At 43.2% G+C, this 24,677-nt stretch overlaps 1 protein-coding gene across 1 annotated transcript in view; it reads left to right on the top strand.

The window, feature by feature from the left end:
* The first annotated feature begins 8,891 nt into the window (after nucleotides 1-8,891).
* The window catches only part of LOC142591108 (uncharacterized), a 57,049-nt gene continuing 41,263 nt past the window's right edge, over nucleotides 8,892-24,677 (top strand). The window contains exons 1-4 of the mRNA XM_075703492.1: nucleotides 8,892-9,035; nucleotides 16,113-16,162; nucleotides 19,802-19,840; nucleotides 24,166-24,201. Of these exons, the coding sequence (XP_075559607.1) occupies nucleotides 8,969-9,035; nucleotides 16,113-16,162; nucleotides 19,802-19,840; nucleotides 24,166-24,201 (192 nt within the window). The 5' untranslated portion in view covers nucleotides 8,892-8,968. The remainder of the gene's footprint in view (nucleotides 9,036-16,112; nucleotides 16,163-19,801; nucleotides 19,841-24,165; nucleotides 24,202-24,677) is intronic.

The following is a 24,677-nucleotide window of genomic DNA, read 5'->3' as shown; positions in this document are numbered from 1 at the left end:
TTGAAATTGTAGTATATAGTATATTGAACTACTTGAAATAGTATATTATATATACTATTGACTAATGAAATTGGTCTATATATATATATATATATATATATGTGTATATATATATATATATATATATATATATATATATATATATATATATATATATATTTATATATATATATATACCAATTTTACAATTTAGAAATTTCAGCTGTAGAGACTGCAAGGCCGATCCACCTGGAACTAATAATTCTCAGGATGGCCCCAGTTTCGAGATATCCATTTCCGAACTTTGAGGGGAAATGCAAATGGGCCAGAAAGCCACCTGTTCTGGCCCATTTCGAACATTCTGCGCCTACTGAAATCCGTACTGATGCCAGCGGCAAAGGAATCAGTGCAGTACTAGCACAACACTAGCGCAGCAACGATCGCGTTATCGCTTACACAAACAGGATCCTCTCATTCTCTGAGCACAAATATTCCATCACTGAGCGTGAGTGTCTGGCCCTAGTTTGGGCGGTTGCGCAATTCTGCCCATGCTTAAAAGGACACTAAAGGTTAATATTAAGTAAAGGTGGACTGCTGAAATACCATCACAGAAACCTCTAAACGCTTGTTTCATGCGAAGAAACTTATTTAAAGAGAAAATGTGTTCTGAAGTGTCCGCGTACCTCTATCGCGGTTCAGATCACCCGCCCTACGATCGAGGAGTGGTGACGTCATGGTCTCATAGTGACGTTGCGCCGTCCCTGAGTAAAACGGCGCCCACACACGGCGCTACGGCTTTTTTGCGCCAAACGTGAACGCGCAACCAGCAACACAGCCAAGGCAGAGCCGACAGCAGCGCGAAAGCGGAACTATGGTGGCTAGCGGAAGGGAAAGCGCCTGACCATAAGCTGGTTCTTCATTTTATAAAGCCAACTTCGACGCTCGTTGCAATGGACGACCCTGACAACGACACATTGGCTCGCGATGCTCGGCTAGACTTAAGCGATTTAAGCACTGATGAACGTGACCTGCGGCTGAGGGCTCGCGCTGCCAGCGTCGTTGCGTACTACTACGACGGCAACTGTATGTAATGGCTGCACATATTCGCACATTTGCACCTTTTTTTTCGTGAAAACCAAATGCCGCACTAACAACCCCGTCTTCGACCTGCAGTTGTTCTTGCGCTTCGGGGAATGCAGGCAAGACCGACGGAACAGCGCTATGGGAAAGCATTGCTTTGAAAAGCACGCCACACGACTTCAGTAAGTCGGCGTTGAATTCGCAGTCCTCTGGGCGAAAGTGCAGCGAGCACACTATTCGATTTTCGGCGCTTTGCCAATGCGCTATGGCAGAGGTACGGCACTTAACCACTTCGAACAGAGAGGTTTTCTCGATCGTTGGCACACAGTGATAAGTAAGGTTGCATTCGCCGCTGCAACTGCCCTTGGCCAAGCTCCGCGGACCGTTCGCGCATCCAACGACATCACATAGACGCGGCATTCTCGCTGCTTGTTCCAAATGCAAGTTTCGCCAACCACCAGAACCAGCGCAGCACGACGCGATAACGAAACAACTGAAACTTCAAAGTGGGTGCGGCGCAAAGTCGAGGGCGCAGAGTCGAGGGCGCAGAGTCGAGCGAAAACAAAACATTTCGACCACCCACACTACTGAAGGGTAACGTCAAAATGTTATTTTTTCTTAGAATTGAACAGAAGTTGCCAAGTAACATTTTCTTCCGTCTTATAACCTAATGAAATGATCTTTTTAATACGAGTAGTTGAGTACTAGCGACCTAATTTAGGATGAAGAGTGCCTTCGTCATCTGGCTAGTACCGGGATGTCGCTGCGGGGTCTCAAATCGTGTCCTGCACATAGCTCAATTCCTAGGTCACTAAAGCTCTGTTCGTGATTATATTGACGCCTTAGACGTTCTAGAGCATTGCTTTATCACATTAACGTGAGTTCGTAGTAAGATCCTGTGTCCCTTTAAATGGCCGACTCTTTTCTGTGGTCACGGACAATCACGAGCTTTTCCGTTGTGTTGACTGAAAGACCCTATAGAAAGACCTGGTCGCGAGGCGTGACACCTTCAATAATATTTGTATTCAGGCGACCTGTATTCGTACCCGGTCGACGAGCCTGAAGACGCCGCCAGTAGTAATGCCAACGGTATTTTCTGTGCGGACATCGCCGATGAGCAGTACCGGGAGCTATCGCAACGAGCGCTCATCGAGCGTCTGTACTCTACACCTACCGACGCCTACAATTGCCGATGTGCACTCCAAGGAGCTTGCTCCCTGCCGGATCTTCTTCTTTCCGTGTCCAATCATCTACGCGACTGACTGTGCTCTTTAAGCTCCCTGACGCACCCACTGCAGGGCACCTTGTGGTAACTCAGACGTACGACTGCGTCCGGCGCCGCTTCTTTGGGCCGAAGTCGCTCACTCCATCCGATGCAATGTTGCTGTCTGCGATTCCTGCCAGCGTCGAAAGACGGCTCGAGTGCTACCATCTCTAGCTGATCTCTGTGCCTGTGCAATCGTTCCTTCGTGTTGGATTAGACAGGCTCAGCGCCTTTCCCACGTCATGCTCTGCGAACAAATGAATAGTCGTTGCAACTGACTGCGCCACCCCATATGCCATCACGCGGGCTCTCCAGACCAGTTGCACCGCTGATGTCGCAGATTTCCTTGCATGATATTACATTGCTTCATGGCGCCCCGAGAGAGCTGCTTACTGACCGTGGTCATACCTTCTAGTCTAAAGTTATTGGAGACACTGTGCGCGGCTATTCCACTCAACGCAAGCTGACCATTTCATAGTATCCTCAAACCAATGGACTGACGGAGTGTTTAAACTGTACCCTAACACATGCACAGTCCCTTCCTTCCGACACGTTGGTGTACAATTATTATCGTCACGACACCGCCGGCTTTTCTCCATTTTATTTTTTGTACGGTCGCGGACCGACCTTGCCCCTTGATGCGGCACTTCCTCCTACTATAACCTCAACAGCAAGCGTGCGCGCGACGCATTCGTCCTCGCCGACCCTGCCCATCAGCTTGCCCACACTCGACTGATGGCTTTGCAAACCACTCAGAAACGTCTGTACAACGCCCGCCATTGTGACGCACAGTTTTCTTCTGTAACGCTCATGCTTCTGTGATCACCCTCTCATCACGTCGGACTTTCAAAGAAGCGCCTTTCGCAATACTCAGGGTTCTGCCGCGTGCTGCTCCAGGTCACGCTAGTGACATAAGAAATTGCTCCTTACAGTTGTAGATACTCTGGTATCCAGTCATGTCTTGCTCGTCAGTAGGCTGAAGGCCGACTACACTTCTTTGAGCCCAGCCCAGCCCAGCCCTCGCTTCTGCCCCTCTAATATCGCCATTCAATTAGTTTTTTCCTCATGTGGATAGCCTTTGTACTCCGCTAAGTGACCTGTAGCACTGTATCTTTCTTGCAGTGTTTGAAGGAGAATGCCATGATCCACTTGTCCTTTGCGGGTGATCCTGCGGGTGGTGTTGGTTATGTGCGTTTTTGTGTGCTTTCTGTTGAGTAGGGCTCTGAGGAGGTACCACGTTTTGTAACTACTTAGTGTGCCATTAAGACGAACGCAGAGGTTATGCCAATTGGTATTAGTGAGGTTGGTGACGTATTTTTCCGCTTATAATGCGATCCGGGTGATTATTTCAGCCTACGGTTGCGCCGCCGCCTCTTCGATCGTTTTGTCAAGCCTCTTCGAGCATCCTAGAGATGGAGCAGATGTATGTTCACGTCCAGTGTCTCGGTTGTTGAAGGGCGCTGCTTGGTGGCAGCTCTAAAATCTACCTGTAGCTGTTGTGCCCACTGGTGTAGACATGGCGGGGTGTGCTGGTGAGGCTTTGTTCTGTTGCACCGAAAGGCATACCATATTTATTTGCACGTTCTTGGGTGCGTATGGCTCGCACTTAGCCTTCTATGCCTAAAATGATGTGGTCATTGGCCAGAGTCTCCATTGGATTGTTTCAAAAGCATTGAGTCAACCCCTTGACCATTGTTAGACAAACCGAATCCCAAAGTTTGCCAAGTCGGAGTGCGTAAGCACTCCGTCCATCGCGCTTATCAAAGCTGAGGTCGAGTTTGCCAGGGCGAACGGGTGCAAGTGAACGATGTATGCCTGACCAGAACTATGATCACATTTCGTCAACTTGTCATATCTTTTATACTCCCCCCCGCACCATATCTCCTTGTATATAAGCGCGTTCTTTAACAGTATTAAACAGTTGGTAGTTTGCGCTACGTCTGTTCACGTCCTGTCCTTCCTTAATATTGTCTGTGTAAAGCTGAGCGCCATATAACCAAAAACAATATTAGTGGGAAAGTACAGACTGAGGCAGTGTGTCACTAGCACTAGTCTTGCAGTGCGGTGCCGTGAATGTAGCACAGTCACAAAACATAGTCAAGTGGATTAGAAGGACTTGTGGCGAGTCAGCGCTGATTAGCAAATGCCTTGTGAAGGCTGCTACAAATGATTTGGTGAGTGACGTAGGCGTGTCATGATATTTATCGAAGGTGGAACGAACGGGGAACAAAAGAAATTCTTTGTGCCACGAAACAATGTTTTCAATCCCTCGGAATTTATTGTATCCTGCTACAAAGATAGAATACCTGATGTGTGCGGCCTATTGGATGTTAGCCTATGCATTTTTCTTTTGTCTTATGTGTTATAAAGCGTTCGCGCTATCCGCAGTTCGATTGTTTCGTTTCCCTTATGAGGAAACGTGCGCTGGAAAACGCTGGGGTACATCCGCACTCTTGGAAAGGCACAGCTAGGTGAGACGGAGCTGTGTTCTTCAGGGACAGTTTATGTTCACGTAGGCATGTGTTTACGCAAGTTTCACTTTGCCCTGCGTAAGGTTTTTTTGCCCGTCAAAGGTACGTGGTAAGCGATGCATGTAGTACAAAAAACGTAGAAACAAGGATGCTCGATACGCCTTCACGTGCGGAAGTGGCAATCTTGCTTCTTTTTCTTTTTAGGTGTAGACTTATGAAAGTGTTTTTCTGCGACCGGGATTACAATTTACCTTTCGTACCGCTAAGCTGCATTCCTTAGACCGAGCGACAATGGAGGCTCACCTGGAAAGTTGTTTATCCTCAGGCTGATAATATTCTCAGAGAACTTCCCTAGCCGTGTGATTATCAGCGCACGTTACAGACTACTAGCAGTTGTGAAAGGTAGCGAGTGGCGCAAACCATCGAAAGACGCACGAAAAGCTCGCTCTCATTTCGCATGTATGTGGCCTGGCAGTACGAAGTGGAAACTGTGGTGGAGGTCCCAGAAAATCTTTCAAAAGTGTGCACCTGCAAAAAAGAAAAAGCTGTCTGTTCCGCTCGTCAATGTATATGCCAAGTGAAGGAAACTTCTTGCAACGTTCCCAGGCAATGCAGGCGTCGTTTACCTAATACCCTTGTCGTGCCGAAAATCCTCCGTAGAGCAAAGTAGAAGAAATGCCACCTCACGCCATCAAGAACATCAACTGTGCCTTAAAAACACACCTCTGTCCCAGCGCTACATTTGCCATAAGTGCCGATGCCCCTTAACATTTTCGAGAGCCCGGACCCTCGCAAGGCTAAGAGAATAAATGAACAGCGAGATTGCGGCAGCGTTTTAGATTAGACAACTAAAAAGAAGGCATAAGCCAAATTTGAATACCCCTCACAGATTCGGTGTTTTAGTGTCTGTGAAGCATGGTATATTGAATAGAAATATACGGTATATATGGTATATTGAGTAGAAATAGAAGCATGGTATATATATAGAAGTATTATTTTGTGACGTATAGCAAGCTCTGTTTAAGCATTAGTTCTGCCTTTGATATGATGACACCTGCACCTTGGTCAACAATTGATCTGCACGAGCTATCAGAATAAAGCCGTTGAGAGTCGACACATACGTTAGGAGTTTCTTCGCTTGTCTCGGTTATCCTGTCGCGTAGTATTAACATGAATCTTGAAGTGGACGGAACCTGACCTTCCTGGGAGCATACGCATGTGATTTCTATTGATAATGTAAAAGTTTCTCTTCCTACTTGCATATTCGCGAGACTGAAAACCTTTAAAAACGAACACCAACCGCAAAAGTTCATAAAAGTAAGACATTTTGGCTCCCTCTTGGAGCCGTGTTCACAATGAAGATAAAGGCGGAAATGGTCCGGTTATGTGTTTAATATCTGGCGCAAGCAACGTGCGTACACACGGCCGAAAGTTGCCGTCATTAAGATTAAGTGCCTGCTTGGTGGTCTCGATTGTTAGCAGTGAATCCCTGACAATTAATTCCTGTCTACCCTTGGCTTAATTTATAAATTTCTATGTTTATGTGCCAAAGAGCTCAAAATTTTAATCTCATGCATGTTCTTTCACTAACGCGTTTACAGGCTAAGCAGAGATGGCAACACCAAGTGAGAATGATACAAAGTGTGCGACGCCTACGCAGTCATGTTACGAGGACGAAGGCATCGTGTGATGCTTATGTAGAGAAAAATGGCGATGAGATTTGCACAGAGATGTACAAAAGATACCTAAATAGATTTTTGTTACGTGACACTTGCATGCGCCGTGACGTCCGTGGCTGCAAACATGTTACACAGCCCGGCCATGCTAGTGAATGAAGCTAGCTACCATTTCGAATGTTAATCTAGTACAGATGACACCAGGACAGCTACCGCGGTAGCTACACACACACACACACACACACACACACACACACACACACACACACACACACACACACACACACACACACACACACACACACATATATATATATATATATATATATATATATATATATATATATATATATATATATATATATATATATATATATATATATATATATATATATATATATATATATAAAGATAAAAACGACGTCAGCATACTGATAGGCCATTCAAAATTGCTGCCGTCACAATCCTGCGCCCAGAAATTGCACCTCACAATCAGCAAGCAGAATGGAGGGATCGCTACCACATACACACGCTTTCTTCTTTATAACATATGCCTCGAACTGCTCCCGTATACGACGATTCCTATGACGACATAAAACCTTTTTTGTGTAGAAGCGGAAGGCACACCTTCTTTGTCCCATTTTGACAATCCGCGCAATGTTTTGCTACGTGGGATGGCTCGTCAGATGACTTAATCTCAAGATCTTCGTTTAGACCGATAATAATAAAGCGTCTGGTCTAACCGACATAAACACAGCCGAAGAGAAAGGGAATTCGTAAACCCCACCGCACGTGCAAGGAACAAACTGTGCCGTGCGGCTTACGTGACAAACAAAAGAGCTATGGCTAGGAATGTGTTAAATATATTTCTGGACCTGTGAGCACCAACGGGCGATATTGAGTGGAACAGAAAGCGCTACATTCACCCCATAACGCTGCGCCACGTTCCTCAAATTGCGTGACACCTTATGTTGGTAAGGGATCACAGCAGGCGTCTTAAGCTCCTGGTTGTTGGCTTGAGTTGAAGCTGTGACGTTACACTTGACTTTCTTTATAAATTTTTTGCAAGCCGCTGTTACCACAGAGCTCGGATAACCAGCTGTATTTAGTCTAATCACTCGGTGTTCAACACTCTCCGCTAATGTGTGGCCGCATGGTTTCATCAGGGCAGCACCAATGCTGGACACAACAATGCCGTTTTTTTTACTGTTCTACAATTTCCTGAAGAAAAACTTCGTGTCATTAGGTCAATATTAACGGTGCTTTCATGGACCTAGGACAAAATAGCCAGCAAGTATGAGTCACTTCAAAGCGCAGGTGAATATCCCAACACTGTAGCTCGTACTCGTGAGGGTATTCAGCCGTGAAGGTCAGTTCTATCTCCCATTTTTTAAATACTTCCTGAGCGTCAAGAACTCGCTTCTCCAGCCATCCCCTGTCGACAATTAGCAGACAGTTGTCCACATAGCGAAAAACGCGAAACCTAGGTCGTCAGTGATGGCCCAATCAACTTTCGACTGAAAGATGTCTATAAGGACGGGTGCTAATCTGGAGACAATACAGACTCCCGACTTGTGAATGAAAAGCTGTCTTCGCCAGGAAACGTAGGTGGATGACAGAGAGAAGTTACAAAAAATGTTTCCACAGAGATACCACACTGCACAATGAACTTCTGCTCGTAATTCTGACTTGTTTTATTACAAAGACGTTCCATGAACATACGTTTAGTGAAATTAAGTTCAGAATAAAACTACCTCTTGTACGAACTATAGCTCATGGACATTGCATTTTACAAGTCACTGTTGCAGTGCCTCCAGAAAACACGTCGGCGGCTCATTTATAATTTCAGTTTCGCATTATACCCCGTGGCAAGCCATAGGAAAACACTAAAAAGACCTTTCATAAAGGTCGTAGATGAAGTGAGCCAATTAAAATAAAAAACACGATAATACTGTATACCCTGCGCCATTGTACCTTCCGGGAGCAATTTTTCAGAAAGCGTGTCAAAAACGACGTTGCAATTATATTTTACATTTGTGCACGCCGGCGATAGAAAGTGACACATATATGGCTACATCAATGACGCTTTTTAGAGGACATCAATGGAGTTAGTTTCTTGTGCATGGACGTGTACGTACGCCAATAGAGAAAACAAATAGGAAACGACAACAATCATGCATGTTGCTGTATCTTAGATGTGTATCAGAAAAGCATTCTATGGGCATAGCGCAGAAAACATTATTAGCACTACTTTCCATGGTTAGTACACGAATGTTTTAACGGAAGTAGGCCACAATTGTCGGAAAATGATTCACACAGTGCCGCACCTTGTATTTTTTCCGGTGTTTTATATATTTCACGTTGGGCACGTGGTACATCAGGGAAGCGCAGACGTACTCGCGTGTCCAGTACCATCGGGTAACACATAAATTGCCGGAGCGAGGTGTGCCGGGCATAGTTGTAATCGCACGTTTTTGAAAAGCAGCAACGAAGACGAGATGATTCTGTACATCTTGCTCCTGGCAGGAATCCCTCTCTTTCCCGCCGTCGTTTCCGCCACAGACGGTAAGAATCGCGCCATATTTCACGGTACAACTTCGCATTCACATGACAACTTTTAACTTTTGCGTTCTTTGTAAGCTAAATATTTTCTTTTATGCCAAGCAGAACGGAGTCTAACTTCCGTATAAGTGTGAAAAAAAAATACCTTTGCGATAGAGGTGAACGAATAGCAGCTTTTTGTAATGCGAATAGAATAGTAAGTTTTGAATAAGGACTGCAACAACAAATAGCCAAACGCAGACACAGATGTTTGCACGTGGAATAATAATATCGATATTTGTAGCACCATGCGGCGGCAGCACTGGGGCGGTGACGCAGACATAACGATGAAAGTTGAACAGCTTAAATATACGTCCAAGAGATGCGATTCAGATACCAACGCTAAAAACGACTGATGTGCTCGAAGGCGTGCTAAAAACGGCTACTGCGTCAAGAACCGACTCACCGACATAAAGGTACTCCCTGTTGTTGCCTTAAAAATAAATACGTGGACTCCGCTATCGCCAGTATATGGTACGGGCACATTCGCTGAGAACTCCTTCGTATTATGGGCGCAGCATTAAACCGTTGTTCTGATAAAACCACCTTTAAAACCTACCGCCGTACCATATTAAGTCACTCGGTGTGTGGCAGTGAATGTGTGTGGCTCATCAGTTAAACAATTTTTCTCCAACTCATTTTACCATGCATGTGCCACTGTTTATGTGCTGCTAATAAGGGAATCTGCTTGACGCCAACTTGCGTCACTCTTAATTTGCCACACGGTATGCATCGCTCTTAAATGAACCTCTCTGATCAAGGCACGGGGTCACTAGGCACGTGCTAAAGGGCTTGCGCGACTGTGTACGTGTCGCTCTTCAATGTTCCTCTTTCAAGCCAACTTCTGTTGCTGTGTGTCACATGGCATGGGCTACTGTACAAGGTCAAAAAAGACATTTAGGATTTCCCTGTTGCAAGGGCGATATTAGGTCCGCGTCTTATACATATATTTAGACATAGCTCTCTGAATGTACATTCGTGCGAGTGCCATGCGTGGACTTCGCGCCGCCGCTGAATGATCCAGCGTGTCCAGCGCGAAGCAGGAGTCAGAAGCACGGCTGCACATACAGCTCATACATGACGCGTATCTGCGGTGGCAATACGGTGCGTCGCTACTTTGCTTCATTGCGAAGCGTATTAACTTGGACATTCTTCGTGATAAAGCTCCGACTGCGTTTTGCTCTTGTGGAACACGCCATAACCACAATCGAGTTCCTTACCGCTGTCGCTGTGAATGGCATCTATTCTGTTAATTTTATTCACGTGTTTAATGTGCGCAAAACGCCTAGGGTCGGAAGCACGCTTAAACGTCATTTTGAGCGCCATATTTTTTTCTACAGGCCGGACAGGCCGCCATCGGAATATGGACCTGGCAACGTTTAACGCTAGAACGTTATCTAGTGAGGCGAGTCTAGCAGTGCTAGTGGAGGAATTAGAGGGCAGTAAATGGGATATAATAGGGCTCAGTGAAGTTAGGAGGCCGAAAGAAGCATATACAGTGCTAAATAGCGGGCACGTCCTGTGCTACCGGGGCTTAGCGGATAGAAGAGAACTAGGAGTCGGATTCCTGATTAATAAGAATATAGCCGGTAACATACAGGAATTCTACAGCATTAACGAGAGGGTGGTAGGTCTTGTTGTGAAACTTAATAAGAGGTACAAAATGAAGATTGTACAGGTCTACGCCCCTACATCCAGTCATGATGACCAGGAAGTCGAAAGCTTCTATGAAGACGTGGAATCGGCGGTGGGGAGAGTGAAAACTAAATACACTATACTAATGGGCGACTTTAATGCCAAAGTAGGCAAGAAGCAGGCTGGAGACAAGGCAGTGGGGGAATATGGCATAGGCACTAGGAATAGCAGGGGAGAGTTATTAGTAGAGTTTGCGGAACAGAATAATATGAGGATAATGAATACCTTCTTCCGCAAGCGGGATAGCCGAAAGTGGACGTGGAGCAGATCGAACGGCGAGACTAGAAATGAAATAGACTTCATACTCTGCGCTAACCCTGACATCATACAAGATGTGGAAGTGCTCGGCAAGGTGCGCTGCAGTGACCACAGGATGGTAAGAACTCGAATTAGCCTAGACCTGAGGAGGGAACGGAAGAAACTGGTACATAAGAAGCCGATCAATGAGTTAGCGGTAAGAGGGAAAATAGAGGAATTCCAGATCAAGCTACAGAACAGGTATTCAGCTTTAACTCAGGAAGCGGACCTTAGTGTTGAAGCAATGACCGACAATCTTGTGGGCACCATTAAGGAGTGTGCAATGGAAGTCGGTAGTAACTCCGTTAGGCAGGATACCAGCAAACTATCGCAGGAGACGAAAGATCTGATCAAGAAACGCCAATGTATGAAAGCATCTAACCCTACAGCTAGAATAGAACTGGCAGAAGTTTCAAAGTTAATCAACAAGCGTAAGACAGCTGACATAAGGAAGTATAATATGGATAGGATTGAACATGCTCTCAGGAGCGGAGGAAGCGTAAAAACAGTAAAGAAGAACAGTAACGTGGAAAGTTGGGCTAGTTGGTGAGTGATCATAGTACCTTGCTGGTGAAGCAGCGCACAAACACGGACACAGTGGAGACAAGTAGGAATAGACGACACTCGCTGCACTCGCAACTATTTTATTTCAGAACACGTACTTCAAGTTTATATACCTGCGCACCCTCAGGCGTCAACGCAAATCATGGCAAGATTAGAGGCTTTTTTATATATATATATATATCGTTTGCCCGCTCATACTCGGGCGTCAAAGGCATTGCACTTATCTATCATGGTGTGCAATCCTATCGTAATTTGTTGCAACCCTACCAACGATTTTTATTACACATTTTCTTTTCTCTTCTTTTTAGTGTACTTCCAAAAACGCAACCTCACCATGGCTTAGATGGACAGATGGCTGACTGATACAACCCTCTCCCCTCTTGTGAATATGAAAGGCTTCGATTATTTCCCTGGTTAGTTGATCCTTATGGTGTGATAAAACTGTGGCATCATTGTAAAGCGGCCAGCACCCATGTTGGGAGCAGTGCCCCTTAATATGGGAATGAATGTTTCCCCCCAGTGACCTTTTGTGCTCTAAAAGTCTCGTGTTTACACAACGACCTGTTTGGCCGATGTATACTTTCCCACACGATATGGGCAAACAGTAGACTACAGAAGACCTGCACTCGACAAGTTTTTCTTTGTGCTTGACTGTGCAATTACGTCCATTTTCTTTTACTTTTGTTGACACTCTACGATCCAGTCCGGCACATATTTTTCCGAGTTTGTTAGGCGCTGAAAAAACTACTCGTAGACCGTATCTGCCACCTACGTTTTTTAAGTTATGCGCAATTTTGTGTGCATATGGTAGTGACACAATTTTTTTGCTGTCAATCTCTAGTCTGTTGCGCTTTTTCTGATAGCCATTGCGCACATAACGGATCAACTTATACGCTGATGTACAGAGTACATGTTTTTCATACCCTGCATTCTTTAGTCTGATAACCTGTTGGCTGAATGTTTCTTTTATTTTTTCCGGGCAAGACTTAGTTAATGCAGCCCTCAGGCACGAGAAAGCTATGCCACTTTTTACTATTTTAGAGTACTCTGTACTCTGTACATGTACTCTGTACATCAGCGTATAAGTTGATCCGTTATGTGCGCAATGGCTATCAGAAAAAGCGCAACAGACTAGAGATTGACAGCAAAAAAATTGTGTCACTACCATATGCACACAAAATTGCGCATAACTTAAAAAACGTAGGTGGCAGATACGGTCTACGAGTAGTTTTTTCAGCGCCTAACAAACTCGGAAAAATATGTGCCGGACTGGATCGTAGAGTGTCAACAAAAGTAAAAGAAAATGGACGTAAGTGCACAGTCAAGCACAAAGAAAAACTTGTCGAGTGCAGGTCTTCTGTAGTCTGCTGTTTGCCCATATCGTGTGGGAAAGTATACATCGGCCAAACAGGTCGTTGTGTAAACACGAGACTTTTAGAGCACAAAAGGTCACTGGGGGGAAACATTCATTCCCATATTAAGGGGCACTGCTCCCAACATGGGTGCTGGCCGCTTTACAATGATGCCACAGTTTTATCACACCATAAGGATCAACTAACCAGGGAAATAATCGAAGCCTTTCATATTCACAGGAGGGGAGAGGGTTGTATCAGTCAGCCATCTGTCCATCTAAGCCATGGTGAGGTTGCGTTTTTGGAAGTACACCAAAAAGAAGAGAAAAGAAAATGTGTAATAAAAATCGTTGGTAGGGTTGCAACAAATTACGATAGGATTGCACACCATGATAGATAAGTGCAATGCCTTTGACGCCCGAGTATGAGCGGGCAAACGATATATATATATATATAAAAAAGCCTCTAATCTTGCCATGATTTGCGTTGACGCCTGAGGGTGCGCAGGTATATAAACTTGAAGTACGTGTTCTGAAATAAAATAGTTGCGAGTGCAGCGAGTGTCGTCTATTCCTACTTGTCTCCACTGTGTCCGTGTTTGTGCGCTGCTTCACCAGCAAGGTAAAGAAGAAACTAGGAATTGGCAAGAATCAGATGTATGCGTTAAGAGACAAAGCCGGCAATATCATTACTAATATGGATGAGATAGTTCAAGTGGCTGAGGAGTTCTATAGAGATTTATACACTACCAGTGGCACCCACGACGATAATGGAAGAAAAAATAGTCTAGAGGAATTCGAAATCCCGAAGGTAACGCCGGAAGAAGTAAAGAAAGCCTTAGGAGATATGCAAAGGGGGAAGGCAGCTGGGGAGGATCAGGTAACAGCAGATTTGTTGAAGGATGGTGGACAGATTGTTCTAGAGAAACTGGCCACCCTGTGTACGCAATGCCTCATGACCTCGAGCGTACCGGAATCTTGGAAGAACGCTAACATAATCCTAATCCATAAGAAAGGGGACGCCAAAGACTTGAAAAATTAGACCGATCACCTTACTGTCCGTTGCCTACAAAGTATTTACTAAGGTAATTGCAAATAGAATCAGGAACACCTTAGATTTCTGTCAACCAAAGGACCAGGCAGGATTCCGTAAAGGCTACTCCACAATAGACCATATTCACACTATCAATCTAGTGATAGAGAAATGTGCAGAATATAAGCAACCGTTGTATATAGCTTTCATTGATTACGAGAAAGCGTTTGATTCAGTCGAAACCTCAGCAGTCATGGAGGTATTACGGAATCAGGGTGTAGATGAGCCATATGTAAAAATACTGGAAGATATGTATAGCGGCTCCACTGCCACTGTAGTCCTCCATAAAGCAAGCAACAAAATCCCAATAAAGAAAGGCGTCAGGCAGGGAGATACGATATCTCCAATGCTATTCACAGCGTGTTTACAGGAGGTATTCAGAGACCTGGATTGGGAAGAATTGGGGATAAAAGTTAATGGAGAATACCTTAGTAACTTGCTATTGCTGATCATATTGCCTTGCTTAGTAACTCAGGGGACCAATTGCAATGCATGCTCACTGACCTGGAGAGGCAAAGCAGAAGAGTGGGTCTAAAAATTATTATGCAGAAAACTAAAGTAATGCTTAACAGCCTCGGGAGAGAACAGCAATTTACAATAGGCAGCGAGGCATTGGAAGTCGTAAGGGAATACATCTACTTAGGGCAGGTAGTGACGGCGGATCCGGATCATGAGACGAAAATAATCAGAAGAATAAGAATGGGCTGGAGTGCGTTTGGCAGGCATTCCCAAATCATGAACAGCAGGTTGCCGTTATCCCTCAAGAGAAAAGTATATAATAGCTGTGTCTTACCAGTACTCACCTACGGGGCAGAAACCTGGAGGCTTACGAAAAGGGTTCTACTCAAATTGAGGACGACACAACGAGCTATGGAAAGAAGAATGATAGGTGTAACGTTAAGGGATAAGAAAAGAGCAGATTGGGTGAGGGAACAAACGCGAGTTAGTGACATCTTAGTTGAAATCAAGAAAAAGAAATGGGCATGGGCAGGACATGTAATGAGGAGGGAAGATAACCGATGGTCATTAAGGGTTACGGACTGGATCCCAAGGGAAGGGAAGCGTAGCAGGGGGCGGCAGCAAGTCAGGTTGGCGGATGAGATTAAGAAGTTTGCAGGGACGGCATGGCCACAATTAGTACATGACCGGGGTTGTTGGAGAAGTATGGGAGAGGCCTTTGCCCTGCAGTGGGCGTAACCAGGCTGCTGCTGCTGCTGACGATGATGATTATGATGATGATTTTTTTCTACAGCCAGTAAAGTAAGGTCTGCGTTTTATACCAATTCGCTTCTGTAAGAAACTCGCTGATGTCTGCGAGGACCACAACTGGGTCGTAGTGACGCTCTCAAATTTTCCTTCCATACGCCATACCTGACGAACAACTGGTTGCCTTGTTGTACGGAAATAGTGCAGCTTGCCACTGTGAACTATAACTACTGTTAACAACTAATTTAGACGTAACGCAATAAGCTAAACTTATGATACACGCTTCAGTTTACAGAGAGTGAAAGAATGTACGGATATTTCCTTCCAGCGTTTGCATACCCTGCCTACAGAGAATTACTCATTCGCAGTACCAAAAACACCATGGTGTTGTATGCAGTAATTTACCCTGCATTGGAGAGGGAAGAGCAGAACAGCACTTGCGACCAAATGGTTGTCCGCTATACCATGTGTCCCTGCTAGCGTTATTTAAACTTTTAAAGAAACGTCAATAGGCACAGTGAAAGATAAGATTTTAAAACCTACTCTGTTTTATCACCAATCTTCTGACGACGGAACATCGTAGGTATGAAATTGATGCAGTGTTCTTGTTACATTTTCTTTTTATTTGAACAGCTTGGATAACCTAACTGCGATACCCTACATATTCTCTCTCTTGCTTCCCGCGACAGCAAGTGAAGAACCGTGTTCGATAGTACGGACAACACTATATACGTAATCCTAATCCGTAATATAAGTAATGCTAAGACCTTTCTCACAAAAATATATTGTTCCACAGTGTAATATTCAGAAAAAATGTTGCCTTTTTGTCTTACAGTCTCACAGTGTGCGAAGGTCAGCCTTCCAAACTTTTTGGGCATAGGCGAGGTATGTATCTGAAACATCACTCGCAGTCATAACATGAAGCAGCTCAAAGTTCTATAGTTATCGCAGTTCTACGCAATGATTCAGAGCTATATTTTTGTAATATTGGATCTACGCTGGCATAGCAGGTTTTTTACTGATTACGCTTGCCTGAGCTTGGCTGCCACTGTATTTTGTGCCCACCATTTTGAAACCCACTGCTGTCATAAATACTGCTCAACAATGGTACCATGTTTAGTTATGAAATATGTACCTGCTTAAACCTATGGCGGATACTTTCTTTTCGCGGTAAGAATTTTCTAGTTTTCTTGCTTTATTATGTAGTTGACGAAGATACGTTTCAGCAATACTCAGACAGTCACGAAGCAATTACACTTGACTACAATTTACGCACATATGCAAACCCTAAAGTTTACTTTTGTTTCTGCACAAGAGGTCATTTACCATGTCGGAAACCAGCGCATCCTTTTAATTGCCGCGAAAAAAATTGTTCGCATGTTCATCTTACCTTCAATATTCCTGCACGCATCGCCGAGCTACAAGTATCCCGAAACTACTTATGGTTAGTCAGGAAGTCTATGGCCGTGTTTTTGTTTATTCGGTGTGTAATACAATTTGAAAACCTAACAAACTATTAACCGCTGTCATGTCGCACCCAGCACAACCGTTGTTGCTTTTCTAATTGACCGTTTCTTATTTGTAAACCAATCGCAATTTCAGCTGACCAGTGAATTTGTGCTTGCCTGCCCTCGTGTCCCTGGACGTCACCACCTGATAAATGAAGTGGGAATAGTGGACACCAATAAACTCTGCAGTGACGCCATTGATAAATAGTAACATAAAATTCCCCACTTTATTATTGACGACGTGAGGAAGACGCTATACAATAACAAGTAGAAACAGCTGGTCAATATTTATTTCTATTGAGAATTCCCGTTTATTGAAATTTATAAATTATAGACGCCTGTTAACGCTCACGTTATATTTAAAAAAAAGGCTCAAACCTTTAAGACTACACTTATAAAATTACGTCGTCATTTCGCTTAAGGCCAAGATCACTCATTTAGTTGAAGAGTTCCTACAATCCTCGTTGCACAGTATATGTAAAATCGAAGTGCCGTCGAAAGTGCAGTCGTAAGCCCCACTAACACTTATGGAATCTACAAAACGTTTCTTAGTCTTATAGATAGCAAAACTTCAGATATCGATCATTTGCAGGCTCATTCAGCAAACCATGTTCCAGACCTAATTGCTCCTGTCTTAGAGCATGTGTACAATCTTTCGTTCTCGAATGGTATATTTTCTCAGCGCATGAAAATCGGAAAGGTAACACTTTGCGAAGTGTTCGCGAATCACGAAGGTACTTTCCATGCATGGCGACAGAAACTAGCTCTCAAATTGCGGGCCATCGTCGATTTTTCCCATTTTCTTTAAATGTCTCGCGAAACTGATTATTAGATGAATAACTTCTTTTTTTCTACAAAACACTGTGTAATTACAAATTACTAGTTTGAATTTAGAAAAGTTCATTCAACGGATACAGCGTTACTGATGCAAATAGTGATCATTTTGCGAGGTTTTGAAGGGAGTTTAGTTACTCGCAGCGTCTTTATTGATTTTTCAAGGCTTCTGACACTGCTAATCAATATAGCCTACTAACAAAACTTGATATTTATGGCTTTAGTTCCTGAACTTAATTAGAAGGTATTTGAAGTATAAGTATGAGACTGTTGTTGTAGGCAACCACTGTTCAAACAGTTTGCCATTATTAGCTGTGATTAGTGAGGGAAGCATAGTAAGACCACTATTGTTAACGGGTATATAAAGCATATAACTAATATCAATACCCCGACACAATTTGGTACATATGTCGAAGACTCTAGTTAATTTATAACTTCTAAAGACTTAAACGCATTGCTAAGTGTTGCTAATGATACACTAGCACAAATAAACAAGTGGAGCTTGTCAAACTCATAATTTAATAATGCTAGGAAACAAAACGCGCGCTGTTCCAGTCAAAGAACACAAAAGAAACAGAGCGTCATTGTACATCAAAAAATAGCTACCACCTTGATGGACATGCTACGATCAGTTAAAAGCTTAGGTGTGATTTTCGAAATGAATATGCTGTAGAATGACTGTGTTAGCATTATAGCTAACAAACATGAACGAGTTGTTGGAATACTAATAAAATTACACTTCCTCTTCCAGTTAAGAGCTAAGCTCCTACTTTATCATTCTCCTATCTCACATTAACTATTATCCCCTTGCACGGGGCTACACGATTGGAATAACATGAATATTCTCTATCTTTTACAACAGTAAGGCGTCCAAGCGATTTAAAACTTTTTATTCGACGCATCTATGCATCCTCTGTTTTGTCAATTAGATTTAATGCCTATAAAATAATTCTTTAATACAATTATACTGAAACTTTGTTTTCACAGAAAGAAAAAGGAGCACTAATTGTTTGGAGTACTTGTCAAGACTAACATTAAACACAACTAGTTGCAATACACGTGATAGAGAAGCTTTGCATATAATGCGTTGAATAACCAACCACAAGAATCAAATCCTGCGCAATGCACTGCCATCTTTACTTAACTCTCGTCATTAATGGGCAAACTTATTACCATTTCAATTAGGTGCTAAACCCCTTGCCATTAAGACTTATTCGCGTGTGTACTTTAGTGCTTTTCTTTGTGTGTTTTTTCTTCAAACGCACATGCAGTTTAAGCTGCAACTGCACTACTGATTTGGTATTTGTTTGAATGTTCCCCTCAAATGAAAAGTGATTTATATTATCTGTATTTTTTTCTGTTTATTCTGTAACTTTATGAAACGTGTAACGTCTGCATCCACGTTTGCGTTTTGGCTGCTGTGAAAATGTAACCTTCTAAAAATTGTCTCATTTTTTCCCACACATTTTTTGTACTTATATTGTTGTGTTATTACATGTGTTCATGGATTTTGTGCACGCATTGTTACATGTTGCTAAAAACCAATAAAGGGGCACATACCTAGTCAAGCCCATCTTGTAGCTTTTTGTATGTCTCTGCGATCTGTACGATTTATAGACACGACAATGAAGCTCAGAGTTGAAGACGCTAAAATTTCTCACGCACTGTGTCCCTGAATGAAGACATTGTGTAAATCACTGATCGCCTCTAAGACACCTGCACTCGCTAATGCAGATACTCGGAAACACGCTTAATTTTCATTGTTGAGACATCCAGCACAACGACTAAATTATAGCCAAAATATAGCAATTAATATGCCTGCTACTTGCATAGTCTATTTTTCGTACTTTGGCAGAAATGCGGACGACACTTTATTTCCTTTTCACAATAAGAAAATTTCATAATTTGTAGTAGCATGCGACTTTGGTTTTCAGGAGTGACTGATCTGACCATGAATTCTTTTTGTGGATTACCCTTACAGTTGTAATTATTTCAAAATATTACTTTTGAAGTACAAAGCAATGGAAATTGGAACAAGCTGGCTTCAAATAATTTGAAAAATCGCCTTGTAATATTGTACGCTCAGAAATGACAATGACGGTGTAGTAAAATTTTGCAATACAGTGATCACATTATTTAGAAATTATTATCCATAGCTTCTATGTCCTATATATTTTTCTAGTGTCTAGGCGGATCTGCGGACCTATGCAGCGCTGACACTGTAAGCCATTTGATCAAATCAATTTTTCTACCATACTTCTGTTACGTTGCTCTGCGCGGAAAGTCAAATAGCCAAAAGCGAAAATCACGCCGCAAAGAAGAAATCATTTCAAAGCCATGTTGCAAAACGAACGTTTGCAGTGAACTATAGAAACAGGTATATTATTCCGCAAGCAATTGCGCTCTCACTAAAAAAGGGTTGTGAATATATTTTGTAATACGACATGCTACTTCGCAAATTCTCTTGTAACTTATTACCTTAAACCTGATTACCGGACATCTGCGCTATACCCTTTTAACCAATCAGGGTACAAGACAAAAATGAGTAAGATATGGAAACGTGAAAATTTATCAGTGTTTCTCTATATTTTGTTGCCTCTCTTATGAGGGTGCTAAAATGGAAACGCATCGCATTCTGACTTTAGCTTAATCTGCTGATATCAGATTTGCGTAATTGCTGACGCAATCGGTGGCAGTGACCGGCATGTGTGTTTCAAAAAATCGAAGTCAAACGCTCTCCTCCGGCGTAAGAACTGACTTTTCTTTCGTTTGACAACGAATTCCATTGCCTACGGTCCCTTAAAACATTGGATCATAATAGACGCAAAATAAAAATGCCCTATGAAATAGATTATCTCGCAAGGAGACAGGTACAGCGTCTACGACTGATTTACTTTAACTTGCTTAACATGAAGCGCTTTGTCACCGATTGCGCCAACATGCGACAGAGATTTGAAAATGCAGGGAAAACAAATTCTCAGTGAAGTTGATTTGGAGGAGCGATGTCGTATAATTCCCGGAAGGCTTCGGCAATGTTATACTGCCAATACAATTATTATACGCAATGAAATCCAGTCCCCGGCAACTCCAAGTAGCCTTCGCTGGGGCCGTCAATGTGCAGCCACGTCACATTACTTTCGGAACAAGGACAGCCTCTCGCTATTTGAAATAACAAACTCAATTTTTTCCGGCATAATAATGCATCCCTGTGGCGTATATGTAACTTCCACGTGCTAAGTTTCTCAGGCTTTGTGACGTGGTATGACCGACATGTGAACTAGGCGTGGCCTGAAAACACGTTAAGAATTCGCGGAATGTTTTTGCTCACAATAACATCTAATTAAAAAAAAATATTCTTTTTGTTCGGCCTCACTTTGCATAAAATACGTGTCCGCGCGTCATCTTTAGATAAAAAGATGGTAACTACAAATTTTCTTCATTGTGCGTGTAATGCTGCCGCCTGTCTTACGTTCACTATACTTACGAAGAAAAAAATCGAGTTCTCTTAATACAGCAACATTTACCCAATGAAGAAGTTTTTTGACGCTTTGAATTATTTGTAAGCTGTGCAATGCTGTGTGTTGGTTTAGGAAAAGGTATAGGTGCAGCATCATCGGATTTCTGCTCCAGCCGGAGGCGTGGGGGGGGGGGACGTGGAGCGTCAATGCCGGCACACCATTTTAGTGCCACTGCTTAGCGACACACCTCCTTGGCCTGTGTGTTTGCGATATGCCGGTACGAAAACATTGTGTCTATGAATGAAGACAACAGTACGAAACATAAAAAGATGGAATCATGGAGAGCACCTCTATTGTCTTTAAACCTGGTAGATTTTGTCATCAGGTAATATCACAGCTGTGATACCACAGCCATAAATGATATGGGCAAGAGTAAAGCCAACGGCGATAGCTATACACGGCGTTAGATTCGCGCCCGTTATATTGTTCTGACAAATATAAACACCGGTTTTCCGGAAAAACAATGATCAAAGGCCTCCGCACAGTATTATTTCAAATATTTCAATTTGACATGTTGATGAGAGACATTTGAGAAAGACCAAGCATTTTACGGAGCTTCTTTTGCAGACAATAGGCTAACGACAAGTCATTGAGGGATCCAATACAGTCAAAGACTCCGTCGCCTTCATATCTGATAGTATGAACTAACTTTATGCTTGCGTACCTAATAACGATAGTCAATCATACTGATAATATAGCGCATCTGTGAAACATAATTATGTAGGTGGAAAGTTGGCAGCAACCGACGTCCTTTATACTCGTGATGACGTAGGGCATCAAAAGGCCGTATGTCAGTAGAGTAATTCTCACTCGTTTTTTAAGTATTTGTACAATTCTCACGCACCATATTGACCTCATCTTTAGAGTCCTACGTCACTGAGAGCCTAAAGCAAGTGGTTCCAGCGCTAAACATTTTTGTATTTAGGAAGCATTTCAAATAGACATTTTCCAGTGTACTACAGCTAAAGGGAAGAAAATGCAGGTGTATCTTGTTTACACCTCCTTCCGTTTACGGGGCTACTTTGGCGGTTTGCTGAAAATACCCGAAATCTGTTTAAAATAAGGTATATTTTAATGAAGTATTAACACTTAAAGCAAGCGCGAAAAGCTGGTTGTGGCCTCGATGACTGGCTCAAAATGTTATTTATATTGCTTTTCGCACCGGATATCATTTCTAGCTGAATTTTATAATTCTATCTAGTTCAAGCTCCCCAACAGCATTTGGTCTGCGTCGCACGTGTTTCTGTAAAAGCATCCTCGTTATTGAAGGTATGCGTTTCCTGTTGCAGGCATCGCTACACTTTTGCGCAAAATGTACTGCTGGCATGGAACATATATAAAATTGAAGGTCTGCGTTTCCTGTTGCAGGCATCGCTACACTTTTGCGCAAAATGCACAGCTGGCATGGAACATATCTTCTAGCTGGATTTTATAATTATGTCTAGTTCAAGCTCCCCAACAGCATTTTGTCTGCGTCGCACGTGTTTCTGTAAAAGCATCCTCGTTATTGAGGGTCTGCGTTTCCGGTTGCAGGCATCGCTACACTTTTGCGCAAAATGCACAGCTGGCATGGAACACTCGATATATGAGTACACGATGGCCTGGGAAACATACACGATGTTTTCGCTCTAACACAAGCACACAGAGTACGATATGTATGAATCACGCACATATATAGGGTGTCCCGCATGAGTTGAGCGAATAACTTAAAAATGAAAGACGCGTCGGAAGCGAAATGAACCAAACGTAGACTATTCGCAATAGCCTATAGTAACTCCGGCAATTTGTCGTTTTCCCCATATCTCACTAATTGTTTAAGTTTAATTACCCAACTTTTTCATTACTGGCTGAAGGCCCCAAGTACCATACGCTGATTTGTAGAGCGCCTTCGGAACCCACCGATCGAGTTGATTCCTTTACGATACGTCTCAAGCAGCACTCTTTTGCCGGGTTGTAAAGAAAGTTCGCGAATTATGACAAAAGCCACGTGACGGAGCGTTAGCGCAGTGGTATGGTACTGTTCTCGAGCGTGCGTTCGGTGACCAAGGTCGGCTCCCGTCAGATAATGGCGAAAATCCATGCTGCTCATGAGATAAGAAACACCCTGCCGCTTTCTTGTCGCTTTTCTTGATGCAGCCGACCTGCTTCACCTAACGCACGCTTGAGAGCTACAGGATACCACTGCGCAAAGGCTCCTTCACGTGGCTTTTTTCCTATTTCGCGGGCTTTCCTTGCAACCCGCAAAAAAGGACTTCGCGAGACGTATCGTAAAGGAAACAATTCCATCGGTGATTTCTGAAGGTGATCTACAAATGTGCGTACAATACTTGCGGTCCTAAGTCAATAATTAAAAGGGTAGGTAAAAAAATTGAAATAATTAGTGTGTTATGGAGCAAACAAAATGTCTCAGCTACTATAGGCTGTTGCGAATAGTGTGCGTTCAGTTCCATTCGCTTCCGACACGCCTCTCATGTTTAAATTCTTGGCGAAAATTATATGGGACACCCTGCATCGCCTGTATGGTGTCTGCTCCTTTGTTCGGCGCCACTGCGTGCACGCACTTGTCACAGGTAAAACTCAGTGTACATAATGAAAGCATTTAGGCGCGGCCATATGTAGTGCATTTTCAACTCACCTAAAGTGTTGATGCAGTATGGGTCAAAATAAAAGTGTCTATAAAAGTTGAAACCCCATGTTTCGAACACGGGCAACAGTGCGAAGTAGCAGTAAATGTCCGCGGAAAGGCAACGGCCAGCACAACAACCGCATGCAGTTTTTAAAAGCTCATAATCAAAAAGTACAATGTACAGCTGGTAATCTTCATCTCGCTCGCCGGTTTCTGGCTGACGCAAGCAGATTGGTTCAGCTAGGTGGGAGGGCGTACAATTATCTACGTCATCGCCGCTCCTGCCGTTGTCATTGATGGGGCTGCTATTTCACTGTCAAACCTTCGGCCTTGACTTTGTCTTTGGGGCAAGATATGGCACATTAAAATAAATTGTTTTACTGTCCTTACATATGCATCCAGGAAGGCATTGGAGATTTCCTCGGCACTTTTCTACGGGTAAGACATTTATTGCGCTTACATCTTTGATGCACTAAAAATGATTCTGGCTCAGCCAAGTCCGGTTCAATATTCTATTTCAATTTCTAAACGCCATCTCTGTTTGGCAGTTAACAACTGCACAGTTGCAGTAAACGTCCAGGGAACAACAACCGCCAAGGCAACAGCCGTATGTAGTTCTTAAAAGACTATCGTCGAAAAGTACTAGGTACTAGGTGTCGAAAAAGACACTGCGCAGTGCTATTGGTGGTCATAAAATGTGAAGCTTCATTAACGACAGAACTGTGATAACTACAGCAGATGCTAAAATGTCCACAACCGGCATAAAACCATGTCTCCACAACATGCTGGACATCGGTAAGCATTGTTTGAGTCATCCGTGAAATGCACGTGCTGGGTAAAGTTATCTGCAGTTCCTGCAGCATATGAGAATTGTTCTTGGCAACATGTCCTCTCTTGGCAACACATCCTAGGTG

This window comes from Dermacentor variabilis, chromosome 8, assembly GCF_050947875.1.
Source record: "Dermacentor variabilis isolate Ectoservices chromosome 8, ASM5094787v1, whole genome shotgun sequence".
Classification (NCBI taxonomy): Eukaryota; Metazoa; Arthropoda; class Arachnida; order Ixodida; family Ixodidae; genus Dermacentor; species Dermacentor variabilis.
The sequence above is the reverse complement of the archived record's forward strand: the minus strand, read 5'-3'. Positions and strand labels throughout refer to the sequence as shown.